General features: G+C 43.2%; 1 protein-coding gene across 3 annotated transcripts in view; it reads right to left on the reverse strand.

The window, feature by feature from the left end:
• Positions 1–2,451: 2,451 nt before the first annotated feature.
• Positions 2,452–27,903, reverse strand: part of PRICKLE1 (prickle planar cell polarity protein 1) — a 65,629-nt gene continuing 40,177 nt past the window's right edge. Inside the window, exons 1-8 of one of the 3 annotated variants that reach the window (XM_084205627.1) lie at positions 17,654–17,718; positions 11,618–11,796; positions 9,264–9,377; positions 8,286–8,423; positions 7,609–7,812; positions 6,919–7,105; positions 5,916–6,779; positions 2,452–4,646 (exon numbers count right to left, since the gene is read on the reverse strand). In XM_084205627.1, the coding sequence (XP_084061753.1) occupies positions 3,790–4,646; positions 5,916–6,779; positions 6,919–7,105; positions 7,609–7,812; positions 8,286–8,423; positions 9,264–9,377; positions 11,618–11,749 (2,496 nt within the window). In that variant the 5' untranslated portion in view covers positions 11,750–11,796; positions 17,654–17,718 and the 3' untranslated portion in view covers positions 2,452–3,789. Of the gene's footprint in view, positions 4,647–5,915; positions 6,780–6,918; positions 7,106–7,608; positions 7,813–8,285; positions 8,424–9,263; positions 9,378–11,617; positions 11,797–17,200; positions 17,337–17,653; positions 17,719–27,903 lie in introns of those variants that run through there. The other 2 variants (XM_084205625.1, XM_084205626.1) reach the window with 2 other exon arrangements.

Genomic DNA, 27,903 nt, shown 5'->3' on the forward strand with positions numbered 1-27,903 from the left:
TGTGAAAGGTTAAATTCACATTTCTAAGTGATGAGTAACTGATTTTCCATATAATACTTGGCAATGTGTTGAATGTTTACATTTAACTTTTTGTAATGTATGCTTTCAGTTGATATAAGTAAAATATAATATGGAAGTCCCTTAACTTAAGGAAGAAGCATGGCTTTTATTCTTGCTTGCTTTACAAGTATGTATTTTGGCTTAGTTTCATGTCATGTAAAAAAAATGTCCCTGCTCCAGTAGTCAGCCTCAATGGGGCTCTGGAAAGCTGTAGGAAGAGCACTGGGGGAAGGAAACATGCTGTGCTGGAGGAATTTAATTTGTCACCTTCAGTGCTCCTGAAAACAGAAATTACTCCTAGCACTTCTTAATGCTTAGACACCCTTAAAAATTAAAAAGAAGGTGGAAGTTGAAGGAATCTGAAAATTTAGTGCTGTCTGCTGAGACTGAAGTGGTTATTTCTGTAACCTCACTTGGGTGAGTTGGCAGCTTTGAGTGACAATGTGACCAGTAAAGGTGAAAATCAGCAACAAAACCACTATTGATTCGAAAGGAGGTAATGCCAGGTATTGGAGAAGGATCAAATCCTTGTCACCCTCTTATCTGCAAGATTTTCAATTTTGATGAGGATAAAGTTTTACCTTAGTGTTTTTTACTAAGCCATGAAGGTTGTACTGGTTGTGGCTGGGATGGAGTTAAATGTTCTTCATAAAGGCTGGTGCAGCGGTGCTGTGCTTCAGGTTTTCCCTGGAAACACGGTGATAACACTGGGATGGTTTAGCTATTGCTGAGCAGAGCTTACCCAGAGTCAAGGCCTTTTCTGGCTCTCAGCCCACCCCACCAGCGAGGAGGGTGGGAGTGCACAAGATGTTGGGAGGGAGCACAGCCAGGACAGCTGATCCCGACTGACCACAGGTGACAGGGCATCATGCTTGGCGTAATAAACTCGGGATGGGGGCAAGGAGTTTGCCAGGGCTGCTGCTGTTCAAGGACAGGCTGGGTATTGCTTGGCTAGTGCTGAGTTAGTGGGTTTTTTGGTATCACTTCAGGGGTTTCTGTTTGGGGTTTTTTTGCTTGTTTGTTGTTTTTAATTCAGCCCATGAGTCTTCTTATTCTTACTTTTCTCTCTCCAATCCCAGTGAGGGGTATGAGTAAGGAGCTGTGTCATGCTTAGGCACCTACTGGGTGTATGCTCCACTAGGAATATGGGTACTACTTCCAGTAACACTAACCACATTTCAGAGCTTTTGTGACCATATCTAAGTCTTGTGCTGGTCACAGACACTATATCCCATACCATTCTCTTCAAGGTGGAGGAATTAGAAATATTTCTCGTAAGAAGTTGTCAAAAATAGTAAGATATTGTGTATGTGAGGCAGAAAAAATAAAGTAATCTTTAAACTTTTTTTTAGAAAGAAAGTATTAAGAAGCAGGTAACAATCTAGGAGAACTGTAATATTCCATTAGGTACTACAGTTTGGGAGAGTACATCTGCTGCATCTCAGGAGATGGTGTGGAATCAGAAGAATTACTTGTGGAGGCATTTCTCCATGTCTCCAACATGTGACACAGCAGTAGTGGCACAGCATTTTGTTTCTGAGGATCCTGGTTTCCATTTTTGGAAATGCAGGTGAGAATGGAAGGTCCTAATCATCCTTGGAGCATCCTGGGGGAGGTTATGAACAAGTCAGCATTTCCAGCCCCTAAGTCCCACCAGTGTGGTGGCTGTAGCATACTTGAGCCCAGCAAGCACATGGCTGCTAGGAAAGCTGCCTGAGCCCTGCAGCAGCCAGATGGAAGCACCCCATGAGGCACCCAGGCATGGCTCTGATCATGACAAGACCTGTGTGTACTAGGAAAGTGACTTATGTGGTGAGTATCACCTCTGGTCATTTTATCCTGAAAAATACAAGCAAGTAACTGCTAGTCTGATTACCCTTGGCAATAGCCTAATTTTCTTTGGTGCAAACCAGTGCTCGTGTTCATTCCCTCCCTTACTTCTAGTTGCTTTTGTTTCCATACTTCTCTATCATCAAGAAGGGCAAGCTTAGTAAATGCTAAAACCATTGGCTTTCTGACCACCTGAACAAAGGAAACTAATGAAATAATAGATGCTCCTTGCAAAAAAAAAGCCTGTGAAATAGAACTATCTTCATTAGTGGATATCACTGTTAAGAAATTACCGCCCTTTATTTAAAACAGTGGAAGAAATTTACTATAACTTCAAATAGCTCCTGCTCCATATCTGGAGTTCAAGGCAACTACTGTGATTATCTCCTACTTCATAGTTTTTGCCAGCTTGCCTTCTAGAACCACTCAGTATCTCTCTTCCTTTAGGTAAGCAAACTTCAGAAATTATTTTTGGGGAAGGAGGGGGAACAATAATAAAAAAATCCACGTCCACAGGAGTTGCATACTGGTTGTAATGATATATTCCAAGCTTGTGTGGTTTTTACATTTATATAGTTTACATTTTGCTTGACCCATAAATAATACTTGCAAGATTAAGAGGGCCATAGAGAGTATTTACATAGCCCCACCATGCATATAGAGCTTTTAATACCTAGTAGACAAAATTAAGCTGTTTTGCACTGAACATTTTTCAACTTAAACCCCCTGACTAAAATACAAGCAATATTTCATCCATAACACTGCTGTTAAACCCCTAACAAATCTAGTTTGATATTGTAACAAACTTCTTCAAATTCAGGGATATAAAAATACTCAGATTTTAAAATTTTAACTGTACAATATGTACATTAGTATTTGCACTGTTAAATTATGAATACATTTAAGCCTATGAAATACTACATTATAAATATCAACTTTTTTTGACTTAGAATTGCAGCTAATACATTTTAAAACCTGGATAATGCATGTGAAAAGACACAATTCTGGAGCCTAATCCTTTAAGCCCATATGAAAATACTTGTTACGTAAGTAGATCCATTGACTTAAATGGGGTTACATGCCTGAGCAAAGGACTCTAGCAGTGGTGCCTCTCTCACTGCTCAGGGGTGGGGGGCATGGCAGAAAAAACATCCCCACTCACTGGCAGCTAAGTCCAATTCCAGAAGCTGAATTAATATCTTCCTTTAAACAGGCATGAAAAAAAACCCCAAACCAAAATTAGCCACCTCACACTTTCTCAAAAAATTGTAGAGGAAAAACCATGAAAGTTAAATGTACAAAACATTCACTGCTGCTTTAGGATACATCAAGGCTTCAAGCATTTCAGCTCCCACATTATGATTTTTGCTTTCTTAAGGAGCATTTTCCCACGTAAAAAGAATCCAGTTTTTGTATGGAAACTTGAATAAGGAAGAGTGAGCTTTATCAATGAAGAAAGGGCACAGTATAGAGCCTTCTTTTTCTTGGCAGCAAGAGGAAGAAGTCAAAGATCACCCCGTGTGTCTATAGCTACAGCACAGGATTGACATTTTTATTTATTCATCTCTGTCGAATCCTCTCTCACATAATTCAATGTAGGTGAATAGTGAGCATAAAATAAAATGTCTACAAAAACTCTGTATTAAGAACTGCAGTAACAGTATTTTTGACAGCTGAAACACAGTATGTAAACCTAGCAGTATCTGAGCAGATCATTTGGTGTGGTGACATTTCTGAACTTTTACAATGTAAACTCTGGCACGGTTATCATTTACAGTGGCAAAGCATTATGAACTTCAGCAACTTGCCTAAGTACAATTATTAATATAAAAAAGATGTGGTTCATACTGTAGCTACAGAATTGACTGGTCTTCCCAATTGAGAAATACTAGTAATTAATTAAGATATAATACAATTTTTTCCTTTGTGTCCCCTCTTCTTCTTTGATTTGGTTGTCCTTTGTCCAAACTGGGAACTGGATAACGCAGTAGTTGGACCAGAAAGATCATCTGTATAGTATGGATATCTCAATGACCGTGGCTGTGGAATTGGCTGTCCTAGAAAATATCCTTCCTCTTCAGAATCAGATGATGAGGATGAAGTTGAACACCAGGAGTCATCTTCCTCACCATACAATCCAAAGAACTTATCAACCACCTGATTCCGCAGTGCATAGTCAGACCTGGTATGGGCATATGGTCCGTACAGCTCTGCGTTTTGAATATAGGCCCGAAGCTCCCGTGAGCTTCTATTCTGAATAAACTTTTCATGATCCTGAGGGGAGTAATAACGAAATCTCTCTCTTGGAGAGCATCTTCTTTCTGTGGCCAAGTTAAGTGCATTATCTGAACGAGACTTCCTGCTTCTTCTGCGATGGTGAGAAGGCCGACTTCCACGCTCCTCAAAATGGTAAACACGCCTACGAGTCCTTTCACTCATGGGAGGCTGACGTATTTCAAGATTCTCATAACTTCCATTATCAATAACATCATCTGAGAACTTCACTTGTTGTGGTCTAGACTGGGATTTAGATCGTCTCAGTACAGGCACATGCACTGGCTTTTCCTCTGGCAACACTTTTTCCTGACACAACTCTGAGCTCAGGCTCTTCAAGGACTCAGTGCTCCGATGGAGCATTGAAGAATTCAGAGTTCCCATGTTGCTCATCTTCTCACAGTCCTCCACCTCCAGTTCTTGGAAAGTTTGCAAAGAGTACAGAGATGGCCGTGGCTTGCCTTCTCCATCCATTGAAGCCCCTGTGGTGGGAATGGAGAAAGGAGGAAAAACAAAATGAGAGGAGTATCAAAGAGACAAGTATTATAACAAAATACGAAACATTTCTTGCTACCAAGTGGTTTTTTTTAACTATTACCAAAAACACTCCCTTCATAGTAGAATAAGCTTTGTTTTCACTTAAAACATTTAACTATTAACTCTGATGACCAAAGAATTAGCTGTCATGAGGACATCAAGAACAGAAGTTCAATGGATAGAAAATTTTCAAACATACATACAAGCATGCCTTTTAAGAAAAAAGGATTACTTAAAATTATTCTGCAGTCTATGCTTGTCATTTTTAAGGCTAAAATATTTCACATTTCTAGTGCTGCCAAATTCATGGTCCAGCTGTTGTGACAGGGAAGCCAAGCTTACTGCCTTGCAGAGAAGGATCCTTACTCTCAAAAAACCATCAAAAGCGTCACATGCCCTTGATGTTCCCGGCGCAATACCTCCAGTGCCTCCTCCTCCTGTGCCCCCTGAACCAAACTCCCCTCCTCAGTTCCTTCACTGCTGCTTGGCAAATGCAGCCAGCCTGTGGTTGGGCCTCAGCTAGACAGGTAGCTGCCCTCATTTGGGTTACAGGAGGAAAGGAAAGGAGATGATGATAGGACAACTTTTCAAATGGGTCTTAACTGCCAGGTTTGGGCTTTTTGTACAGAAAGAGGAGAGGAAGGTTAGCACACATTCCTTCCCTTTGGGGGATAAAGTCATGTTTGACAGGGATGTTCACAAAAGTGCATTATCAGTTTCCCTGTAGTCAGTGGGGAAAAATAAATCTCACAAACCTAATTGCCTAAGACTAAGAAGTTTACCATCCTTTCAGATTTTCTACATATTTTTACAAGCAAATCAGGAAGTTATCTAAAGTGTTTTGTAGATTAATATCATCCTAATATATAATGCAACTTCTTATACATAAGGTATGGAAAAATAGTAATTTGCTTAAAGTGGTGGTTTGTATATAATAAATATGTAGTTGAAGACTGTTCTTATTCTCATTGCTTAAAGCAAAAAAAAAGAGAATTCAAAAGGAAAGGAGAAGAATCTAATAGGATTTTAAGTAGCAGAAACATATCCTGTAAAAGATTATGGGCTTGATAAAACCTGCTGCCTACTTTACATGCATCTCTTGATCCTAAAGCTTTCTAAAAATCACTAAAATGAAAAAATTTCCTTCAAAATACTCCAACACACATACTTTGGTTGACCTCTCCATCAAAACCATGAATTGATTTCCCCATTACCTGTTATGTTAGACAAAGCCAAGGAATCCATTGAGTCTCGGACACTTTGTTCTTGCTGTTTCAGGTCAGACAAACATTCGAGTGAACCTCCATACCACGGTGCCTGGTCATGTTTGTATCCTGAGGCCCCATGTTCCATGTCTAGCTCCTGGATTTTCCTGCTGCTGGCAGGGCCTGGGTGGCTGCCATATGCAGAGTCTCCCAAACCATCTTGTGACTGCGCCCAGTACATGTCTGACTGATACTTCTTACTTGCTAGGCTTGGATTATTTTTTTTCAAGTCCAACTTGCTCTTGACCATGCTATCAGAAATCCAGTGTTCACTTGATCTAATGTCTACTTCAGTGGGTTGCTGGAAGAGGCTTTTATCACCAAACTTCAGAAGAAGTTGGGTCATGTAGTCTTCATGTTCAGCCCATTCTTCAGGGTCTTCAGGCATTTCTTGCTCTACTCTTCCTTTCCAGAAGTCTTCATTAACAAAGCCTGCCTCTTCCCTTGAAAGGCTTAAATCATCCAGCTTACGAGAAAGAGTATCATCAGCATTGTCTGAAAGGCCAGGAAATTTGTAATTGAGGGCCGGCGACAGGAGGAGGGACTGGCGGCACTGGTCGGCCGACCGGCTGCTCTTTCCCATGCGGACGCTCCGCCGGGAATCTCTGGATCGAGCCGACTGAAACGCAGAATCAGAGGAGTCGGAGGCGTGAACATCCTCTCCCAGGCTGCAGGTTTTTGAACAGTAAATCTGCCCTTGCTTTGGAAGGAAAGGGCAGCCAAGCAAAGAGGTCTTGCACTGAGCACAAGAAAAGCAAGTTTCTGTGGCATGCCAGTGCTGTCCATCATAGGTCATCTGAGCATGGTCAACACCTGGAAAGAGAGAAAAAGCAATGCTCTGGGTGTCTCTAAAAAATTACTTGCAGAATTCATACTTCTGGAATGTGAAATCATTTCATAAATTGGCTTTCCCTTAATTTGGAAGTTTAATACTTAAAAAGGACGCACTTACCAATGTGCTCCCCACAGGTCTCACAGTATTCTGCATAGAGCGATTCAAAACAGTTACAGCAGAACGGGCGCCCATCCTTCATGATGTACCTCTGTCCACCCAGGATTGTTTCACACTCCAGGCAACAGAAGTGTTTCATGTGCCAGTGGCGACCTTCAGCTTCTGTGCACTCATCAGCAAAAATTATCTTTTCAGAGATAAAAAGGATACTTTTAGTTAAGTGGCCTAAACCTCACCTTGGGAGTTAGAGCATGTAAAATATCCTAACTCTGCAGTTCACACACAAAATTTATTTTTATTTTGCTCCCTTTTGAACACAAAGATAGAAACAACAATCTCCCACAACAAAAATAAAAAGAAAGAAAAACAGTACATTCTGCAGCCAAAAAAACAGGAACCTCGGAACTCTACCATTAAAGAAGCTTCTATAAGGATAATATTTTGTAATATTTGAGAATGTTCAATTCTAAACACAAACAGGTGTTTTCTTTCTAAATATCATCTTATTGCTTATAATATTTCCAGTTTGACCAGAAATTAAATATCCCTCAGCTTTCAAACACGTCTATGCAGCAGAGTTCTGACTTCTTAAGTGACTGCATCTGGAGTCAGGAATTTCCAAAGTGATGCGGTTTGTGAACTGAACAACAGGAGTGTAGCTTGGCTGCCAAATGTGAATTATTTATTTACCTCATCGCAGGCTGAACATCGAGGTTTGAGAAGCTCAGCGTGGTGTCTGCCACAGTGAATTTTTCCATCTTGGTAGAAGTAGATAAGGTCAACAAGAAGCTCGTTGCATGTGAAGCACACAAAACAGGAGGGATGCCAGCACACACCAGGCCCAGCTCTTGAGGCAAAAACCGCAACTTCACCGCCGTTGACTTTTGTACCACACTAGAACAAACCCAGAAAGTGAACACACTTCCCATCCAAAACTACTAGCTTCTTGCATTGAAACTAAGTTCAAAACCCAATATGAGATTTTATTCCGAAATTCTGACGAGAGGAAAAAAATATTATCAGTTTTGGTCTAGATGAACTGCATTTCAACGAACCTTCTGCAAGTATAAGTTTATGTTATACAAAATAACATTTTAAAGCATATGTCTGCTTTTTCTTTGCCATTACTTTAGTATGAGTCAGCATTAGGGGTTTTTTTTTGAGTAGGAAATATATCAAAGACTCAGTTCCTGGTAGTATCAAAGGTTGCATTTTGCTTAAGCAAGCAACCCTCTTTCTTCTTCCATGCAGTTTCAAAAATAATCTTTTGTTGTTGTTGTTTTCAGACACAGACAGAGGTGAGTTTAAATTTTAATACTGAGATACTGTAGTTTGCCATTACTCAGCCTATGGCACCAGTATGTTACCTGCTCACAAACAGCATGCATCACTGCTCTGGAGAGGAGTTTAATAGTGCCTCGTCCCAGTGCCTCCTTTTTGCGCTGAGAACTGAACATCTGCAGCTCCTTCTTTTCCTCTTCACTTAGTGACTGGCAGTATCTCACCTTCCAGTGAAAACACAGGAGAACTTATATTAGAGACTGAGCTTCTAATGGAACAGATGAGTAAGTGAGTGCATATATGCAATGAATTCATCAGGCATGCTGCTAATTGTAATTAAACTTCTGCTTGCCTTCTCTACCATCTTAATATTTAGGTAATATGGCATAACACAAAATTAATATGGAGAGAGATTTTGTTTTTTTCATTACAGGAAAAAACCCACCATGCTAAACTGAGGAGTTGTTTAGGCAAGAGAAAGATTTTTAGATGCTAGCCCAAAGTCTGCTGCTAACCTAAAATAACGGAATGAGCCTAAATCAGCCATAATATTGTCCTTCAGATTTATGGTTAAGTGCCCACGACTAAGTGTTGCAGTATACACAAGACCTTAAGTACTGACACCCCCGCCCCTTTCCTTACAAAGAGCTTGTTTGTTATTTCCACTTCTACTCCAAATTACACTGCATAACTGAGATGCAAACCTTTTACTATCACAAAGCATCCTTTTTGTGCGCCACAATGCAATTCCAGGAATTTGTAGGTTCCTGGTAATTGGTGGGTGGCTGCAAACACTACAAAACCAACTTGTGTTAAGTTTATTGCAGTGACACCAGCCTCCCTAACAAGCAAAGGCAGTGTCCTTCCAGACAGCTCTTATCTGCACACAAGCCAAGGGACAGCTGAACAATGGACTCAGTGTACACACCGTGCTGCTTTATAGCTCAGATGCCACTGCAGGCCACGGTTTAGGCTTGTAATAAATACACAGGCAGGTAATTCTCCACGGAAAAGCTGCCAGGGAGAGCCAAGCCCTGACAGTTCATCCTAAATTCTGTATTTACCTCGTTATCGTGGGGTGGCAGCTGATAGAGAAGTTGTTTAATCCGGTGTTTCTCTCCAGGGCTGTTAACGTAAGGGACCTTCTCCTCTGGCAAGCAGGCAAAATACAGCTGGACCTGAGCAGGGGAAATGCAGAGTTCAGACCCAGGGACACACAGGCCCCAAGCACTGCCAGTGTCCCTTGGCTACTGTTTTATCTCAGGTCTCATTTGCTAAGGAAGAAGAGGTCACGCTGCATTAGACTGTGACAGGGTTTGTGCTGAAAATACAAGACCCGGATGAACCAGCTCAGCAAACCTGAATTCTCTGATAAAACTAGCACCCAGCTGCTGAATTGCTTTTCTGGAATGCAATTTGCAGTGACAATTAGGGGGGTATCATAAATTATGCACATTTAATGTTCTCATTATTCCCACCCCCTTCAGGGCTGGTCAACGACTCCATGGAAATTCTAAGTTTCCCTCTGCAATTTACCACACAAGGCACGAAGCTTTCCAGAAAACAGCCACTATATAAACAAATTTAATTTGCTCTCTGCATTTTACACATTGCTGAGACAAAAGCTGTTTTGTAGTCTCCTGCTGATCAGGTTCACCCAAAGCATCAGCTTTCATTGCTTCCATGTGGGCTTTGGTAAGAAGGTGGAAACATCCTTCCCTTGGGAGGGGGCTGGATCCAGCCACATTTCAATCAGATGCAAATTAACCAGGAAATTTTCACGGGATGAATGTTTTTGTATCAGTCTTCACTCTATTTTTTTTTTTTTCAGAAGAATATTATGACAGGAAAGCTGTAATGAACATTATGACAAAGCCCAATGGCAAAAAATATTTTTGTGGAACAGCTACAGATTTATTGTTTTTCCTATGCAGTTTCCAGCTTGTCACGAGGCCTGGGGCTGTAAGAGCTGACTATTGGCAAAAATATTACTTGCCATAGAGATTTAAATAATGCTCAGGTCAACAGCTTATTACTGTGCAAGACAGATGAAAAAAAGGCATTAATCAGTCATTTAAGTCAGGAAGTAATCAGAATTATGAGAGATAGGTAGTACAAAACAAGAGTTGCTCTTCATTTAACCAAAATTTAAACAAGTGAAGTCTACTCTAAGCCCGCTTGCTACTGATTATATTTCAGGATGCTCCAGGAGAAGATAACATGCAGCAAGAAGTGAAGCTTTAAAAATAGCTTATGCCCTTTTCTCAAGTTTATTGCACTGTTCTCAAAATAAGTAATCCTTCTGGGGAAAAAGTCCTCCCATCTTTGGTGAGTTTGGGCTAGCTGGGATTATGGGGATATTTTAGGGCATTTAATTGTTCTGGCAGAATGTTAGCTCACTGTTTGCCTTAAGGTCTGATTCATCAGGATCCTTATAGATGCTTAAGTAAGTGATAAAAAGAGTTTCCCTAAAAATAGCCTGTTATTTGCAATTCCTGCTGACTTGTTACTTTACCCATTATTAAGAAAATCTCTGCATTGCAAAAAAGGGACATCTTCTGCACTTTGTTAAACTATGGACTGTATAAGCTTGCCAGGATTGCTCTGCCTCCTTTAGCAGATGTTGCAAAGCCGCCCTGGCCATTTAACACTGAAGTCTTGAGTTCTGAATATTCCTGAGTTCACAGCTTCAGCACAATTGCAATATCATCAATACCATGAATGAATACCGTGAGCAGTTCATTCTGGTCTCCCACAGCAACTTGGTCATCAATACTTTCACTTATATTCCCATTGCCACGTGATGTTAGACAAAAAAAGGGGACTGAAAAGAGGGGAAAGGACAGCCCAACCCAAGCCACAAGTGTCAGCTCCAGACACCATGCAAGAGGAATCCTGGCATGAACAAATGGCAGCCATACAACTATTTAAACAAGCGTAAAATACGTTATTGCCTGTCACAGTGACTGAACACTTTCATTTATATGCGCTGTTGTACCATCCATATTCTAGATGTCAAATGCCTAATTATTTAAAGAGTCATACAAGTGCAGTGAAATAGCCAGGGAGCACAATGTCATGAGGTATGCCACGAGCTTTAATTTAACCTAATAACTTATTTCAAAAAGAAAGCAAACTTCTATGCTGATTTTACTTGGCAATACATACTCTGCAGCATATACTTTTCAAAAAACCTTAAGTGGGAACTTTTTGGGAACATTAAACTCCTCAGGGCTGAGAACTTTAAGCTCCCTACACACAGCCCCATTAGACAGGAAACAAAAAGAAGTGAAAAGTTCTACATGAATTAAGGTTTTATACATTACAAGAATTTAATTAGACTTACAGAGGCAGCATATCACTCCCTCAGACAGTGCTTATGAGGCTTATTTTTAAAATGCAGAAACATGGTGGGTACCTGCTCTGGTCTGAGGCCTGGGGGGACCCAGGCATATTCCTCCAAGGCACAGCCAGAGTCATCGTCAGAGGTTGAGCTTCGCTGACACCCAAAAATGAGGTTGTTGGCTTTGGGCTCCATCTCCAATGGCATAAGTGTGAAGTGTTAAATATTTCAGCTGCAGCTCATCAAGCAGTGATCTGAAGAAAAAGATTAATAGAGCTTTAATAGATTTGAACATGAACAACTAATTATCAGCGTCAATGACCTTACAATGGTTCCTTGTGTTGCCCAGAACAATTAATTAGTGATGCTACAGTACAACTTGCTACAAGCAATTCAAAAGGGCTCAAAAAAGTTATGAAAATAAAACTATTGAAGAAAAAACATCGCAGAAACCTAGGCACAGATTGCCATTTTTGGCAACCAGAATGTATTTCAGTATTAACACTTGTCACCGTTACAGTTCTGCTTGTTTCACATCACAGGATGATATATATAAATATTTAGTTAATCTAGGGAAGACTCATGGAGCAGGTAGTAACAACAGGAATGACACAAGCTCTTCCTGAAGTCATTACAACCACTAACCTAGTAAAACAAAAGACATGACAACCACTTGTCAGAAACTAAAGAAACTATTGGGGAAAGCTGGTTGTGCAAGTAGCATCCTGTTGTTCACAAGGCAGGCAGAGAGCATCTGCTGGATTCCTCTGAGAACTTTGGTAGAGCTGTATGGGAGCGGAAGGGCGTTGGTCCTGTTAAATTTCTGAAATCCAATTATGCCAGATTAGTCTCTGTAAAATACATCATGATTATTCTGTCAATTTAAAACCCTACAGGGAGATGATTTTGTTGATTCATGAAGCCTGCAAATCTTCATATCAGTGGGATTGCTTTGAGTCACAACTGGCAAAGAAGGCTCTCACCAAGATCCATAGCAGTCTGCAGTAGAAAGCTTAACAAGATATATGCCTTGTATTAATGCTAGCAGAAGTTCTTAAGAAATTCAGAAGAGGCATTTCAATGACATACAGATAACCAAAAGCACAGAGGATTTTTCCTAACACAACAGATATCCTGGTGTCTTGGGGCAGGGACAAGCTTGCTCTTACAGTACGACATTATGTGTGAGCTGTGCCTTCCCTGTTTTAGGACATTCTTTCACCAGTTCATCTAAACACAGATCCAATTTTGTCAGTGCTACATCCATCCGAGCTGTAGAAAATTTTGATCTCCTTGACATAAACCTTGCTGGTGGGTCTAATGAGAAGAGCAATCTAAAAACTTCTGGTGGGTCCTACATTACATTTCCAGTCTCATTACCACTGTTTTAGAGCAAATAAGTTGCTCCTGGATCACAGGTGGAAGATTTAAGACTGCTTACCCAAATATTGTGCTGGTTACTCAAAAGAGTTTCTCCTTCAAGCACGAGGCACTGGTTAGTGCCAGTTTCTGATAACTCAGCACATAAACCCAAACCTGCTCCATAAAAAGTGGGCATATGGATCCAAAAGCTACAAACTCAAGAGAAATTATAATATCCAGTATATAGTCTTATCTAGCTCTATTTTCAATATGTCCATACATTCCCACAGCCTATAAAAAGAGATGGGATTACTTAACTCTCCCACTGGGCTAGTGGTCCAAAAATTTAAGTTGTTTAACTTTATTTCAAAAACTTCTGGTTCAAAAACATACCCACTATTTTTGGTGCACTGCTAAGATGCCAACACACTTCATAGCTGCACTGTAATAGAAGATTAATTTAATATTTGATGGGGCAAGCAAACCTGCCAACTCCCCCTCTGAGACCAGGCTATTTCTGGAAAGCTGGTGAGCTGTCAAGGCACGTGTCTGAAATCTTACTCAAGTTGAACATCTAAAGGTTAGCACAACACCTTCCAAGCTTAACATCACCATATTACAGTCTTTCTCAAGGAAGGGAAGTATGATCAAACTCAATCCTTAAAGCTCAGTCCTAAATATGTAAAACAGAAAGACAGGCTTCCTGGTACATACTGTATCCCTTGAATTAGTTGTTCTCAGAAACAAATTATAAGACCAGGAATACAGAACTTTCCCCTCCCCACTTACTGGTGGAAGTAAAGTCATGCATCAAGTATGTTTTTGTTATTGCTTGCATAAAACTGGGGTGTGAGGAAGGAGGGACGGGGGAATAATGTGATGCAGTTAGGAAATCACTCTAGGAAAAAAAGGCAACAGTGTTCACTGTTGCTGATGGATAGGGATGCTCAGTTTGGCAGCTTCTCTCACACATCATCTATATCCAAGTAATTCCTAAATATAAAGTCACTAGCAATATCATTGAGAAGCTGGATTCCTTCTAAGATGACCTGAGCAGCAGATGAACTATTTTCCCATTTCCTTTTAGAAAGGGGCAGATGCCTGGTTTGCAATAATGTGCCACTCACTGACACCTCAGCTGGTATTTCCAATTCTTAGGGCACTGCAAGAACTTGTATTGGTCAAATGGTCCCTTTTCAAGAACTGACTCCTGCCCAATATCCCAGGGATAAAAGGAGTCAGTAGGTCAAACATCTTTACAATATTTCGTTAGGCAGCATGAGCTCAACCACATCCCACAGGAAGCAGATTTGAAACATAATTTAGGCAAAGAGACAGGCTCAGCTCTGGCAGTGCCTGGGCACTTGAGCAGTGTACTCCTGCCTTGTTCTCACAACACCCAACACTCACAAGCACACCAAGTAACTGAGTAATTGCTTCATACTGATTGTTCAAAACCCTCTCTCCACAAGATCAAAGACTAACTTCTCCAACTTCTCTTAAAAGACAAGGACACAACACAAAATCTGAATGCATGATGACTTGCTGACTTTTCTGAGTTAGTAAGACTACCTATTTCTCCCACAATGAACAAAGCAGCACTGGACAAGGTCAGGATCTTAAGCACAGCAAAGGTACAGAAGTGTAGGAGTGTTGCCTAATTCCTAAGGAAGACAAGGCACTGGTAAGAGAGAGACAAGGCTGCTTTTCTGCAGAGACAGGTCCTGCCTGGGCCTCCTCTGACACATCTGTTTCAGAAAGCACACACACCAGCTCCAACAAGAGGAAACCACAGACCCACAGGTCCATTTCCAGTCACACAGGGCAGTTTGAAAGTTTGGCCAAGAGACAATAAAAGAAAAATACATCTTACCTCCAAATGTAAAACACAACTTTGCAGTCAGGGTTCTCCTCCCCAGATAAGGTAATTAGAAATGTTCAAAGCAAGGTCCACAAACCTCAATGAACCGAGATTAGGACAGCTCAAAGGACATAGTTCACTTTAAAAGAAAAATGTTCTCAAAGAATGAATGTAAAGTTGGCTATAAAATGACTGACAACACACCATATAAAAATAGACCCACATCCTTAATACTGTGGGGTTGCTCAGAAGAAGGTTTCTAATCCAGCCTGTCTTAACAGCAGGCTATCTGAAGAAGTATTTTAGCAATTGCTTGTTTAGGAGTTCTTCTTCCTCTCCTGTTCAAGTGTAATTTGGTTTGCATTTTAAAACTACAGGGTTCTTCCTCCCCGCACCCCAGCCTCACTCATCCTTCAAAGTGATCTGTTTAAAATGATTACATCCTAAGGAGGATTCAAATGAATATAAACAACAGCTGAAAAAATAAGTGCTTTCCAAAGGATGACTAGAAAGGTGGTCTTTCTACTCCTGCCATGACACCTACAAAACACAGCAAGGATGTGTTGTTTTGCTTTGCTTTGCCCTAAAGACCACGGAACATTTTGAGGTTTCAGCTCTGTTCAAATACTGCCTCTCAAAAAAGGCTTTATAGCCTACAAGGAGGTTTTTCACTGGCAGGTTGACAACTATGAATAACATAATTGAGTTACACAGCTAAATTTGATTTGAAAAGAAAAGCAATTACTGTGTTTTTTCCACTGATGAATTAAAACAGTCATATGACAAATTCCTTAGAGGCAAAGAAACTACACTCCTAATTACAAAGCTATGGGTACACAAAATCCTGGGATATCAAACTTAAAACAAAGCTGCTGCTGAAGCCTATATGAAGGTTATCCCCACGCTAGGATTTCCAGCTCACTGATTATGTTCCCCCTGACCAGATAGAAGAGGTCACGATTTGTAAGCAAAGTCAGACAAACATCTCCTTGCCCACCCCCTGCTGTTTTACTCTGTCCTGCAGGGCAAATTGTTTTAACAACTTTTTTGTTAGAAGGCTTGTTAACAAGGCTATAGGGGATACAAGATGCATATCACATGCATCCATTCACAATGAAGGCTCAACGACTCAAGATTAGCATGGTCAGCCCATTCACCTGCTTATTTAATCTCTGGTGCAAGATAACTACATTAGAAGAGGAAGGGCACAATACAACAACAATAAACCACCATAAAGCAACTATTAATAATTCAAAGCCTATTTCCAATGTGTATTAGGCACATGATCAGGAAGTCCCATTCCCTAGCTACAGTACAAATAACATATCTACGGTGAGCTCTGTAGCTCTCTGTGTGGGAAATCCGGATCCAGAACTGATAAGGAGAACCTGCATCAGCACCAGCACACAGCTGCTGGGTCCTTTTGAGTAATGAACTACCCAGAGCAGTCGGGAAGGAATAGAGCCGAACTACTTGCTCATTCAAAAGACATTCATTCTAGATGGACCCCAGAAGAACTGTTTCCCTTTTTTTTTTAGCCAGTATACAAGGACCAACAGAAGAGTTAACTGCTTTCCTCCTCTAGCATCCTAGCGCCAAGACCACTTTTCCAGCTGGAAGTGACACGATCCTTCTTCTCACGGTATTTTCTTTTGACGAGCCGTACTGCAAAGGCAGGCTACCTGCATTTAGCAAAAGGAGGAAGCCCCGTGACAAAGCATCGCTCCATGCCAACACATCTGATTTGGCCGTGTTATCCTTGGCTCTGCACATCGCCCATGGAAACCCAAGCACACACTGCAGTGAGGCAAGACCCAAACCTCCAGCCGAGAAAGAGGTATTCTCACGGATGCTCCCCCCTCTCTCTCCTTCAGAGGGTGTACAGATTTAGAAAGACGGAAATCTTGCCTTTTACAGTCTCCCATTGATTTTTAAAATTTTTCTATTTTAAACAGCAGCCAGACTTTACTCCAATGTACACATATACTCAGGTTTCACCCCATCACCTGTTGGCTGTCGAACAACACCCTTCTTTGTTAGGGCTCACAGCCCTCATTTGAGACAAGTTTCCAGAGAAAACACTTGAAGAAAGCATTCAATAAGTCACAAGACAGGAACTGTAAAAAAATTAGAAAAGTAAAAAAATTCTGCGCCCAAGCCCCGTACACCCTGACAGCCCCGCGCCCCCATCTCGGAGGAGTTGGGACGGTGCCTTCCTAAGCAGGCAGAGATCCCTGAAGGACAGGTGGGAGGTTTTCCATCCCGACCGAGTTTCAGAGACGTTAAGGCGGGTCAGAGGCACCCCCAGTGTCCCGGGTCCCCACGCTCCGGAGCCGGATACGCAAGGCACCGGCAGCTACCGGCACCCCCCGGTCTGCGCTGTCCCTGCGGAGCAGTGCCGCGAGCGAGAGCGGCTCCAAGTCACCGCAAATTACCTCTGTGCGGCACCGAAGAAGCGGCCGGGCTGCCGGCGGAGGCGGCGCAGGAGAGGCGATGCCGGCTGCAGACCCGGCCCCGCGCCCCGCCGCGGCAGCTTCACCCCGAGCCCGGCGCTCACCGAGCCGCGCACCCGGACCGGCGCCGGCAGCTCCCGCGGCTCCTCCCGCCCCCGGCAGGCCCGGAGGAGCGGCCAGCGCCGGGCACGGTCCCGAGGCAAGGGGCGGCGGGGGCTGCTCCAGCCCCGTCCCTGCCGGGCGGCGCCACCGCTTCCTTTCCCGTCCCGCCTGCCGGCAGCGCAGCGGGACAGATGCCTGCGCCGCCCCGTCCCCTCCCGCGGGCGGCGGGCCGGGGGCCGGCAGGGAGCAGCCGCCCCGCGCTCCTCCCCGAACTCGCCCCGGACCGGCACCGGCAGCTCCCGCCGACCCCCCGCGAACCCCTGCGCCCCTCACCGCTCCTCCGTCAGGCGGCGGGAGGAATCGCTCCCACCAGCGATCTTCCTTCAGAATGCTGCCCAAGGCGGGGGAAGGAGTGTGGGAAGGGGGAGCGTCTCCTGCCACCGCCCCCGAGGCAGGAAGGGTCGCCGTCCCGGCCGCCTCCCCACCCAGGGGACCGAGCGCCTGCAGAAACAATAAATTCTGCGCTCAGGACACGACGGACACACGGTTTGGTTACAGTGCTTTTGTTCGTGTTTACGCCCGAAATAGATTTCCCACCCCACCCTGGACGCGCTCCGGCTGACCCGGCCCGGCCCGGCCCGGCCACCGCCGCCCCGCGCACCCGGACGGGAAGGACTCGGTTCAGGACGGGAAAACATTTGTTCTTGGTCTCCGTACATGAATAATAAAAATAATAAACCCTATCTGAAGCCGAGAATCGCAGAGAGCAGCCGTCCATCACTGCCTCCCCTGGCACATTCCAAGTGGGAAAGAGGCGTCCGAGCCCCAGCTTACGCACAGAGAGGTAGCACCGGGACACTTTCGAAGAGGCTGCCAGCCCCCGCTTTTACACTTCCCCCAACGCCGTAGGCATAAAAAGCCCCGAGAGGCGGGTGCTCAGGCTTCAAAGGCAAGCGGACGGCTTCCCCCGGCACCGCCAATGTAACCGTGAACACCGCGGTCAAATTTCCTCTTCCCTCCCTCTCTTTGTCTCCCTGGGGAAGTCATTATCAAAGGGAATTTATTCGCGCTGCATCTCAGGGTCAGAGCGGCAACACACACAGCCCCGACGCGCCCAGCGCTGCAAGGGGCAGCGACGACCCAGCCCCCGCATCCCGCCGAGGGCCCGCAGCCGGGGGCGGCTTATCTGCCCGGGCCGCCGTGCGGGACGGCGACGGGGCACTTCTCAGACACTTATCGCTTCCCCCAGGAACCGGATTTGCATGGGTTTAAATTCACTTCTGTAAATTTGAATGGCTTTGCCCGCAGTGCGCTGACGGGTGCGGGCGCGGGCGGAGGCGCTCAGAGCAGCGCCCCTGTCCTCAGCACTGTCACCCCCCGCCCCCGACCCTCGGCTGGGCACACGACAGTCTCACGGCGAGCCGGGAGAAGCCTCCACAACTCCTCCCGTGGGCTGATTCCCCATCGCTCGGGGCAGGCAGCCAGACCGGCCGGCCGAGGGACCAGGACCAAGGCTGGGCTATCTGATCCCGAGAGGCACGGCCCATGCCCGGCTAACGCCGCTGCACGCAGGCGATTCCCAGCAGCAGCCGAGGAGATGTGCCCAGAGACACGGCCATTACACCTGTAACCGTGGGTGAATGCACAAGGCCCCGCGCAGCTCCAGCCACAGGCAATCAAAGCCGCAGGCTCCTACGGCAGGAGAAAACCTGTTAAACTCCAGCAAACTAACCAGCTCCCATCCTTCCACACCCCATTTCACTTCCATAAGCAGTTTCGCTGGTTGTACTACCTCCATTCTTAAACAGCTTAGTCGTTCTGAGGTCAAAATTGGCATATCACTTGGATGAACTAGAGATTTTGTCAGAGCTTTTGTCTGTGCTGGCTTTACGAGATCCAGACTGTTCCTATTCTGTTCCTATTCTGTTCGTTGGAGTGAGCAGACCCCATCTGGCGGCCAGCTGAACATCTGCCAGCTCCATTCATCATTAATCAAAAATGGAAATGTCAGGAATAATGTTTATTCTCCCCCACTACATGACTGAATAAATATCAACAATTTGCATATATTGTCTACTCCTTTTCCAGAAGTGCCTGACATTTTCCCAGCAGCTCCCCACACTGAGGGGAGCTCAACACCTCTGCACAGCAAATTGCAAAAATGAGAGTCTCCTTTGGGAACTTCTGCAGCACAGCCAGCTCAATGGCTGCAGGTAAGTTTGCGAAGTTTCATGACCAAGAGTCTACAGAAGCCAAAAAAGACATTTTCACTTACTTTGCTGGAAAATCAAGCTGTCCCCCACTTTGCTAATGCTTTCCTTGGCACTGAAGTGTCGGAGGGTGTACAGAGATGGTTGGCTACATAGCTCTTCCTGAATTTTTGTGACTTGAACACAGAAACTACTGTATTGTTCTGGACAATGCACTTATACATTAGCAGGCCTAAAACCAACCATTATGCTCTTCTGATCTGAACTAATGTGGTCATAAGATTTTCCTCCATTTCCCATCTGCATGAACAAAATATTTTATCTTGATTTAAAAGTACAAGCAATGAAAAACCCACTACAACTTCTGTAAAATCCATCTAAAGCCCTTTTAAATTATTTCAGGTAGTCAATTATTTTACAGTATGTTATTTTTCCTTTTTTTTTTTTCTCCTTTTTTTAACCTCAGATTGCTGTGTTTCTGTGCTCAAACACTTGATTCTATGGTATCCTTGAACGTTAGGCTAAAGAAACAGCTATCATAACTCCCCTTAGGCATTTGCAAATTGTGAAAGTCATTCCTGAACTGCCTCCTTTGATTTCGGCTTCTTCCACAAGAACAAATGTGTTGCTATGATTTCTGCTCTATTTTCACACAACAAATATGACAGCATACATACTCGTTATGTGAAGTGCAAACTGTGTCACAGAAGTTGCCTTAAAAAAATAATAAAAGCTAAAAAGACAGGCACAAACTGACTCGCCCTTTACAACGTGTCCCACATTCTTGACTGCATCTGGGTAGAGCTCACCCTTCAAACAACCAAATACTTCAAGGGACCTGTGATGGATATGGAACCTTTTGCCCTAAGGTATTAGCACAAATTTAGTCTAGCTAACAACTTTCTTGTTTTACTGACTAGGTCAGGGATATTGTCTGGCCTGTAAGAAATTTGCTGAGTTGTCAGCATGGTTTCCCAGTTCCAAATCAGCCAGATCAGGGAGCATCCCCTCAGATGACACTGGTAATTGCTACCTTTGTTGGCAGTCACAGAAAAGAGACCAAGCAGCGGAAAATGAATTAAGCTCTTGTGCTTCAGAGGCAGCTTCTCCAGGTAGGACAGTGGCACAACACCCACCTCTCAAGCCTGATTAGTTCTGTGGATAAACAGAGGAGTTCACCATCTACATCATCACCCTTTAATGATCACCACCTCCATCATCTCACATGTTCATGAAAACATCTCACGTGTTCATTTAAAATAAAAAGTTACAATTCAGCTATGAAAGGTGAAAGCATGCAGCAAGGTGATTGGAAACTAGAACAAAACAACAACAAAAAAATCTCAGTAATAATTGTTTCAGAGAAATCAATGAGAAAACTCCCTAAAATAAGCCAGGTTTTGTATTTTCAAATAAAGCAGGAACAATTTTCCATTTATCTGACAGCACAGGAGTCCACAGAGCAGGAATTACAACTGCTCCCCAAGCAGTTATGCACAAATCAAAGCAATGTCTGACGCAGGCAGGTATGCCCTTCAGGAATTTTAGGGATGATGACTTGACCGTGTATGGTCCTGCCTGAAGGCTACAGCACAGGGAGCTCTAGGATGCATTTACAGCACCAAGGTCCTTCCCACGCCCAGTGGCCCTGGGTCTATGCCCCAAGGGAGCAAAGAGACCAGAATAAGGGAAGCAGTTTCATCATGATCTGAGATGATCTACTGGAACCCACTGAAGAATACTGGTCTAATTCCCTAATTCCCTAGGTTAGCCCAAGGAAAAACCATGACTTATTCCTGTGATGCTGGACTGTTGTGGAGATGGAATTTCCAGCCTTTCTCCCTCTCTCTTCTGGAAAAAATGGCTGCTTACACACACTTGCTTAGCTGGTGTATAAAAATGGCCTGACCTCCAAGAGCACTTTACTTTGTTTGCCTTGGTGCACTGAGAAACCCCCATGGACATCCACCTGCACCTCTAGATACTTAAACATCTTGCCAAACCCAGCCCTAGGTTTCCTCTCCCAGGTTATGAGTGTGGAAGTATGTCTTCAAAGATGGGAACAGTTTGCACATTTTAACACTGTCTACAGTCACTAGGAGACACCTCACACATGGCATGTCCTTGAAGTAATGCATGAACTTTGAAGGACATCAATGGGCCACCTTGCAAAGGCCACCCCTATCTGTGCAACCCTGTTCAACCCTGCTTCCTCCTGCCCCCCCAGACTAGGGAGTTTGGCACCAGCAGTGGATCACTGTGTGCTGCTAGGAGCAGAGGCAAAGCAGGGGTGTTACCAACGCACTGAGGCCTCGGAACTGTGCCCCTGACTGGCGTCTTCCTTATTTTCTTTCTTTTTGAGGTTGCAGAGAAAGGGCGTGGAGGCAACATCTCATGACTTCTCAAGGCTCCAAAGTCTGACTCTTTGCCAATCTTTAAATAATGTTTAAAAATAACATTTAGATAACATTTACAATCCGGAGAAAAGCACCTCCGTAGGAGATGTACATGTAAAACACAAGAGATGATATGCAGTAAAGAGATACAGGGATTAAAAGGGAGCATGCTTGCGAAATGCAACAAGTTAAAAAATAAGAATAAGAAGACTTCTGCCCAGTAAGGCTTTGTGATTGTATGATGGTGCTTGGTTTCCACTCTTCTCTGCTGTACTCCCTGTCATCCTAACAGCCTGCCCTCTCTCTGCCTGCCTCAGTAAGTCCATACACCAAATGGAAATACTAACATCAGGTAACAGATCAGGAGACAATCAAGTAGCACTAAACTAATAATAAAAATAGCTCATTTTTATTTTTGCCTGCCAGTGGTACATAGATCTGCTGAGGCATCAAGCAGTCAGGTACCAAGATGGGAAGCAGTGCCTACTGCTTGCTTTGGAGAGCTACACCAGCTATAAATGGCCTGAGGACTGGCTGGCATAAGCTGCTGTGTGTTGGGAATGCTTGACTAAGAGAGGTTTATTTTACTTCCTTTCCTTAATGCTCTCAGAGCTGAAGACCAACACACCTTCTAAAACCACGATCCTACTTTGCTTCAGCAGCAAAGAATTAAAATTTCATTAAAATGCCCTTCCTTGTCAGATCGGGCTAGGACTTGCTCTGAACCAACAGGCCTGTTGCTGTATCTGGAAACTCTTAACCCCAGAGGCTCCTCTCAAGACAGCAATCTTGATTTTATCGTAATTGGCTCCACGCAGCACACAGTCACACAAGGCACAGGTAAACACCCAGGTGCCCACAACACCACTGCAACCACCAGCTGTGGGGTGCCAGTGAGGCTCCCTGGCCTCAGCACCCCTGGACAGCCAGTGCCCCGTTCCCAGGGCACAGCAAAGGGCATTGCAACAACAAAGTGTGCCTGCAGTGCTCTGCCAGGAGCAGGGGCTGACGCAGGTGGAATCGCCACCTGGGCTTTTAATAACACCCAGCACAAACACCATTATGCAATGGGAAAGGTGTTGCAGTGCTAATGCACTGTTTGCTTATTGAGGGAATTTCAGTCAAGTATTGTGCCAAGGCCTGTGTGGATGGTGAATGATGTCATCTTCTCTGTGTCAAGCTCTGCTCCCAGGCCTAGCCTCCAAAGAAATCCTCACAATTGATCTAAATTGGTTTGAAAATTTATTTAGATTAAAAAAGGAAATGGTTTGAACTCTGTGGATCTTCTGCTGTGGTCAACATTCATACATGTGGACAAAGGGACATTTAACCCAGGAGCTGGCCCCTATGTAAAGAAGCTAATAATATAATAATAATAACAAAAATAATACAGTAGTAATATAAACTAATAATTCAAACAAATATTTGAGCTAGTATTTGAAAACAAATTTAAAACCCTTTATGAGTGCAGTTTTGTTGTGTGAGGAATGATCCGATTACACTCAGTCTTCCCTGTCGCTGGCAATGCTTTTCAATAGCCTGAACTTAGGAAAAAACACAGGTGACAGACTTTAGTGAAGGCAAAATTTGACATGGAAGATTACCACTGTTCCTGCAGGATTATATCCAGAGAAAACAAAACTGAGTTTAAAGGCAAAGATGAGATATGCAGAGGTTTGTGATAACCTCCTCTTGCTTAAAATCTGCAGGAGGGAAATCCAGCAACCTGTGAAGTAGGTATCCTGTACAGTTCTACACTGCCAGTTTCCACAAGCTATATGCACAGCACACCACAAATACAAGGGAGAGGACAACACTTAGATTAACTATTAGTTTATTTCACCAAATTAACATCACAGGTCAACCTCGAGGCAGACAGTGATGCAAGAAGGATGCAAAAATGTCAGATGGGTAATGAGATACATTACACCTTTATCAACTTTCCTTAGGACAGCAGCTGCAAAAGACACTGCCTGATTTATGAGCTGCCAAGACTGAAGACCATGAAATTCTACCAAAAGGCATCACCAAAACATGATAAGTATTTCAGTATTTTGCATAGAAAGACCAATGGCTAAATAATTGTCTGAGCCAAGTGAGCTTGGGAACACTCAGACTCACTTCTTGCTCAGCAAAAAAAGTTGGGCAGGCTCCTACCTCACCAGAGGTTCACTGCTCTTCTATCCAGTCTGCCACTACTGTTACTGTAGTTTCATTTGTGTAAGGTTTCTTTTTCCTCACACCTAAGAAGGTTTGGAGCAGGCTAGGCAGCATCCAAATGACACTGTGACTCCAGAAATGACACACAGTTTTGTAGTGTGTTGCCTTAAAATAGAAATGATACTTGTATGTCCCCCTTCATCTTATCCTCTCCAATCCTGAAATTAAAAAAAAAAGGGGGAAGTGGAAAAAAAAAAAAGCATATAAGAAAAAGTCATCCACCTAACTGAAGTTCCTTCAATGACAGCCACGAAGGTTTCACCCCTATGTCTTTCTTAAATGCACCAGCAAACTCCATATGCTGGCATTTTGGTAAAAAAAACCCAACCTCTTTTTTTCCCAAGGGAAGCACTGTAATGTAACCCACTACCCCATAATGGGCAACAAACCATCCCCCATTTACACGCCTGGACAAATAAAAATGAGCGCTAAGGGGCTTTTGCCCTTAGTACAAACTTCACCCCACTAATATGAATCTAACTCTGTATGACAAAATAAGTTGTGGGGCAAACACAGATGGTTGAAGCTTGCTGTTTCTTTTCCTGGGGTGTTGGGGGCAACAGGATGACTGAGCACATTTTTTGGGGAACCCAAAGAGGCTTTCTGCCTAACAGAGTAAAGAATGCTTCTCTGGAGGCTACATACTTTTTTTTTTCCCTTCTCTTTTTGCTTCTTTCTTTTTAATTTTTTTTTTCCCTCTAAGCATGATTAGTTTTTCCTCAGCTTGTTTAGCTCCCAGAACTGGTTTATTGCAGGATGAGTTGAGCCCAGTTGTCAGTGATAGGAATGTAAAGGGAGGAACACCAAGAGGGATGGTCCCATTCCTGGTCAGCAGGTAGCTATCATAACTACACTGACACATCCAAACCACATCAAAAGGCAGCCAGGAAGACAGCTTCAAGAGCACTTTTCCCAGGTGCATGCCAAATACCCTTGTGATTATGGACACTCTGGTATAAACTGAGCAGAAAGCTTAGGCAAGAAGTGCTAGTTCAATAAGAACCTCAGTCCTAGCAGAGCCACCATCCACAGGCATTTGAAAGGATAAGGAATTGGCTGGACAGTGGCACACAAAGAGCTGCAATGGCTTGATATACCCCATGCCTGGGAGTGTTCAAGGCCAGGCTGGATGGGGCTTCCAGCTACCTGGTCTGGTGGAAGGTGTTCCTTTCCACAGCAGGGGGGGTGGAACTAGATGATCTTTAAGGTTCCTTCCAAACCAAATCATTCTGTGATTCTGTGATGATACTATGAAATATTCTCCACAGAGCTAGATGCTTAGGACTGGGTAGTTGGAAATATAAAAGTGCTCCTTTCCTTCTCTTCACCTCCTCTGCCCTGGAATTTAAAGGCCAAATGTGCAGGCAGTGTCTGTTCAAGATGCAAGTTATGTCTGTTTGTTCAGTAGGATAATATTGAAGATCGTCGTTAAACAAATATTCAAATAGAAATCCAGTTAATTATGTTTTTTAGCTAGCAGTCATTATCCTTTCCACACCAACTGGCAAGATAATTAATTGTAACTACAACAGGGAAAATCAGCTTAAATCCCCTAAATATCAAGCTTCATCTCATCAACATGACACTATTATAGAAAATTCTGGAGCCTGCCACACATATGTATTTCCTTATCTGTGTTTACAGAAGTCTGTAGACATTTAAGAGTAGGTAAAGATATTTCAGGAGCAAAATATTTTTGATTATTTATGGTACTGAAAATCCTTATGTATGAAGCAAACAGTACAAAAGAAATTGTTTCAAGACACTCAACTGGTACCCTTGCCAGGAGTGACCTTTGTGCAACATCCATTGATCCCTAAGCCCTCATGGCACTGTCAGCTGCTGAAACTGCAACTGCTTGACTATACCTGACACCTGATACTCAGTTGGCAGAGCTTTAAGCTACGCCCACCTGGGCTTGCCAGCACGTCCTGGCCTTTCTCAGCAGCTTGCCCAGGAGGATGACTTCCTTTGGGTGCACAGCCTTGAAAGAATAATGCCTAGCTTTGAAAGAGTACCAGAATTCAATGGAAGTGAATAAGGGCTAATGCAATCTATGCCCATAGGCAATGCCTGCTTCTAGAATTGACAACTTTTGCTCCCATTTTTTTGAATATTAGAATATATTTATATGCAGCCACTATAAAGTGAACCATTTTACCATTGCTACCCCTTTCAATAGCAGAGGCTGAGCTAATATAGTCAAGTGTCAGGCCACTTTTACAAAGATAGTTCAAAATTAGTTTCTGAAATATGTTCAACCACTTTCGGCAGGAGACAGGAGAAAAGCATCCAACTCTTCCACGACATAATATTTTATTATTTTTAAATAGGTTTTGAAGGTATATATTTGAGATAGCAAAATGAACTCAATTTTCAACAAACCAGGTTTTTGTTAAGTAAAACCTGTGAATATGAGAGCTGCTCGATATGACTTCAGACATGTATGACAGGGGGTTTGTCAAGACATGGCATTTTCACAGGTCTGAAAAATGGTATAAAGAGTCTATTTAAAAAGTCCTGAGAATGTTAATGTATGTTTAATATTATTTTAAGTTTTCAACAATTTAGTCCCTTTATACTTGCATATTTTCCCAAGTTGCTTTCTTGTCTACAAAAATTATTGCTAGGACAAGATCAACTCTCAGACAATCAGTAAGCAGAGGAAAGATGAGAATCAATGTTCCACAATGGCCATATACACATGACTCTCCAGCTTAACGTCATCTTTGGATTTTTGTGTTACACACACATCCCTCCCTCCTCAGTCAGCAGCTACTTTCTCTTCAGTGGTACTCCTTCATAATGCTTCTCTGATATGCAGAACCAATGAGTCAGTGATAATTCAGTGATAATAATATTGTTTTGGTAAATGCAATTGACAGCTGGCCTGGACTTCACTTCTACCTGATAACAAGAACCCGAGTCTTCTGAAGGTACTCTGAATCTCCCACTAAGTTTTAAAGGAAGAACCACTTTTTCCAACAAAGAGCAGGGTGGGGATTGGGGCAAGAATCACTTTTTAGGTTTGGATGATTTGCTTTCATCAGCAGATATCCCACACTCACCTTCAGACTGCTGCATAAGCTCCATGCACAGAAAGAAGAACTTAACAGATGTGCCTAATGGGCACATCAAAGAAAAGAAAAAAGAAAAACGATAAAATGTTTGAAAAGACCATCTAGTTATCTACAGTTTCATTAAGAAATGGATGAATCAAGAATGGAGAATACTGACAACCAACATGGTGCCATTATACAGCTGGATTAAGAATGTCCTTCCTCAATCAGTTCTTGGTGTACTGGTCAGATAAAAAAACTTAAATTTTTTCAAGACTAAGTTACCATGCAAAGCCCCAGAGAGGGGCTTGCATAACAGGAATGAATCCCACTCTCGTGGAATTTTATGTAGCTGGCTTGCACAACATGAGGCTGCAGAAAATAAGGAATGCCCACATAAACCCAGACTGGCTCTGCGCTGGGACCATAGAGCTTCCTCCTACATTTTAGATTAAGGCTGGATTTACTTCTTCCCTGCACATCCCACAGGTAAGATTATACTTTGAGAAATCTGCACAGTCAAAACCAGCATGTAGAGCAGGGTGAGAAGCATGCACTCAGCACTTCTTAGCAAACCCAACAAGATGATGACTTATTAAAGCTTTAGGTAGATCAACTTCTGCTTGGTACCACTGGACTATGTCACAATGTGACTGATTGATCCTTCAAGACATGTATGATCAAGTGGCATCAGCAGT

The sequence above is a fragment of the Fringilla coelebs genome (assembly GCF_963513975.1).
Source record: "Fringilla coelebs genome assembly, chromosome: 5".
NCBI classification, from domain to species: domain Eukaryota; kingdom Metazoa; phylum Chordata; class Aves; order Passeriformes; family Fringillidae; genus Fringilla; species Fringilla coelebs.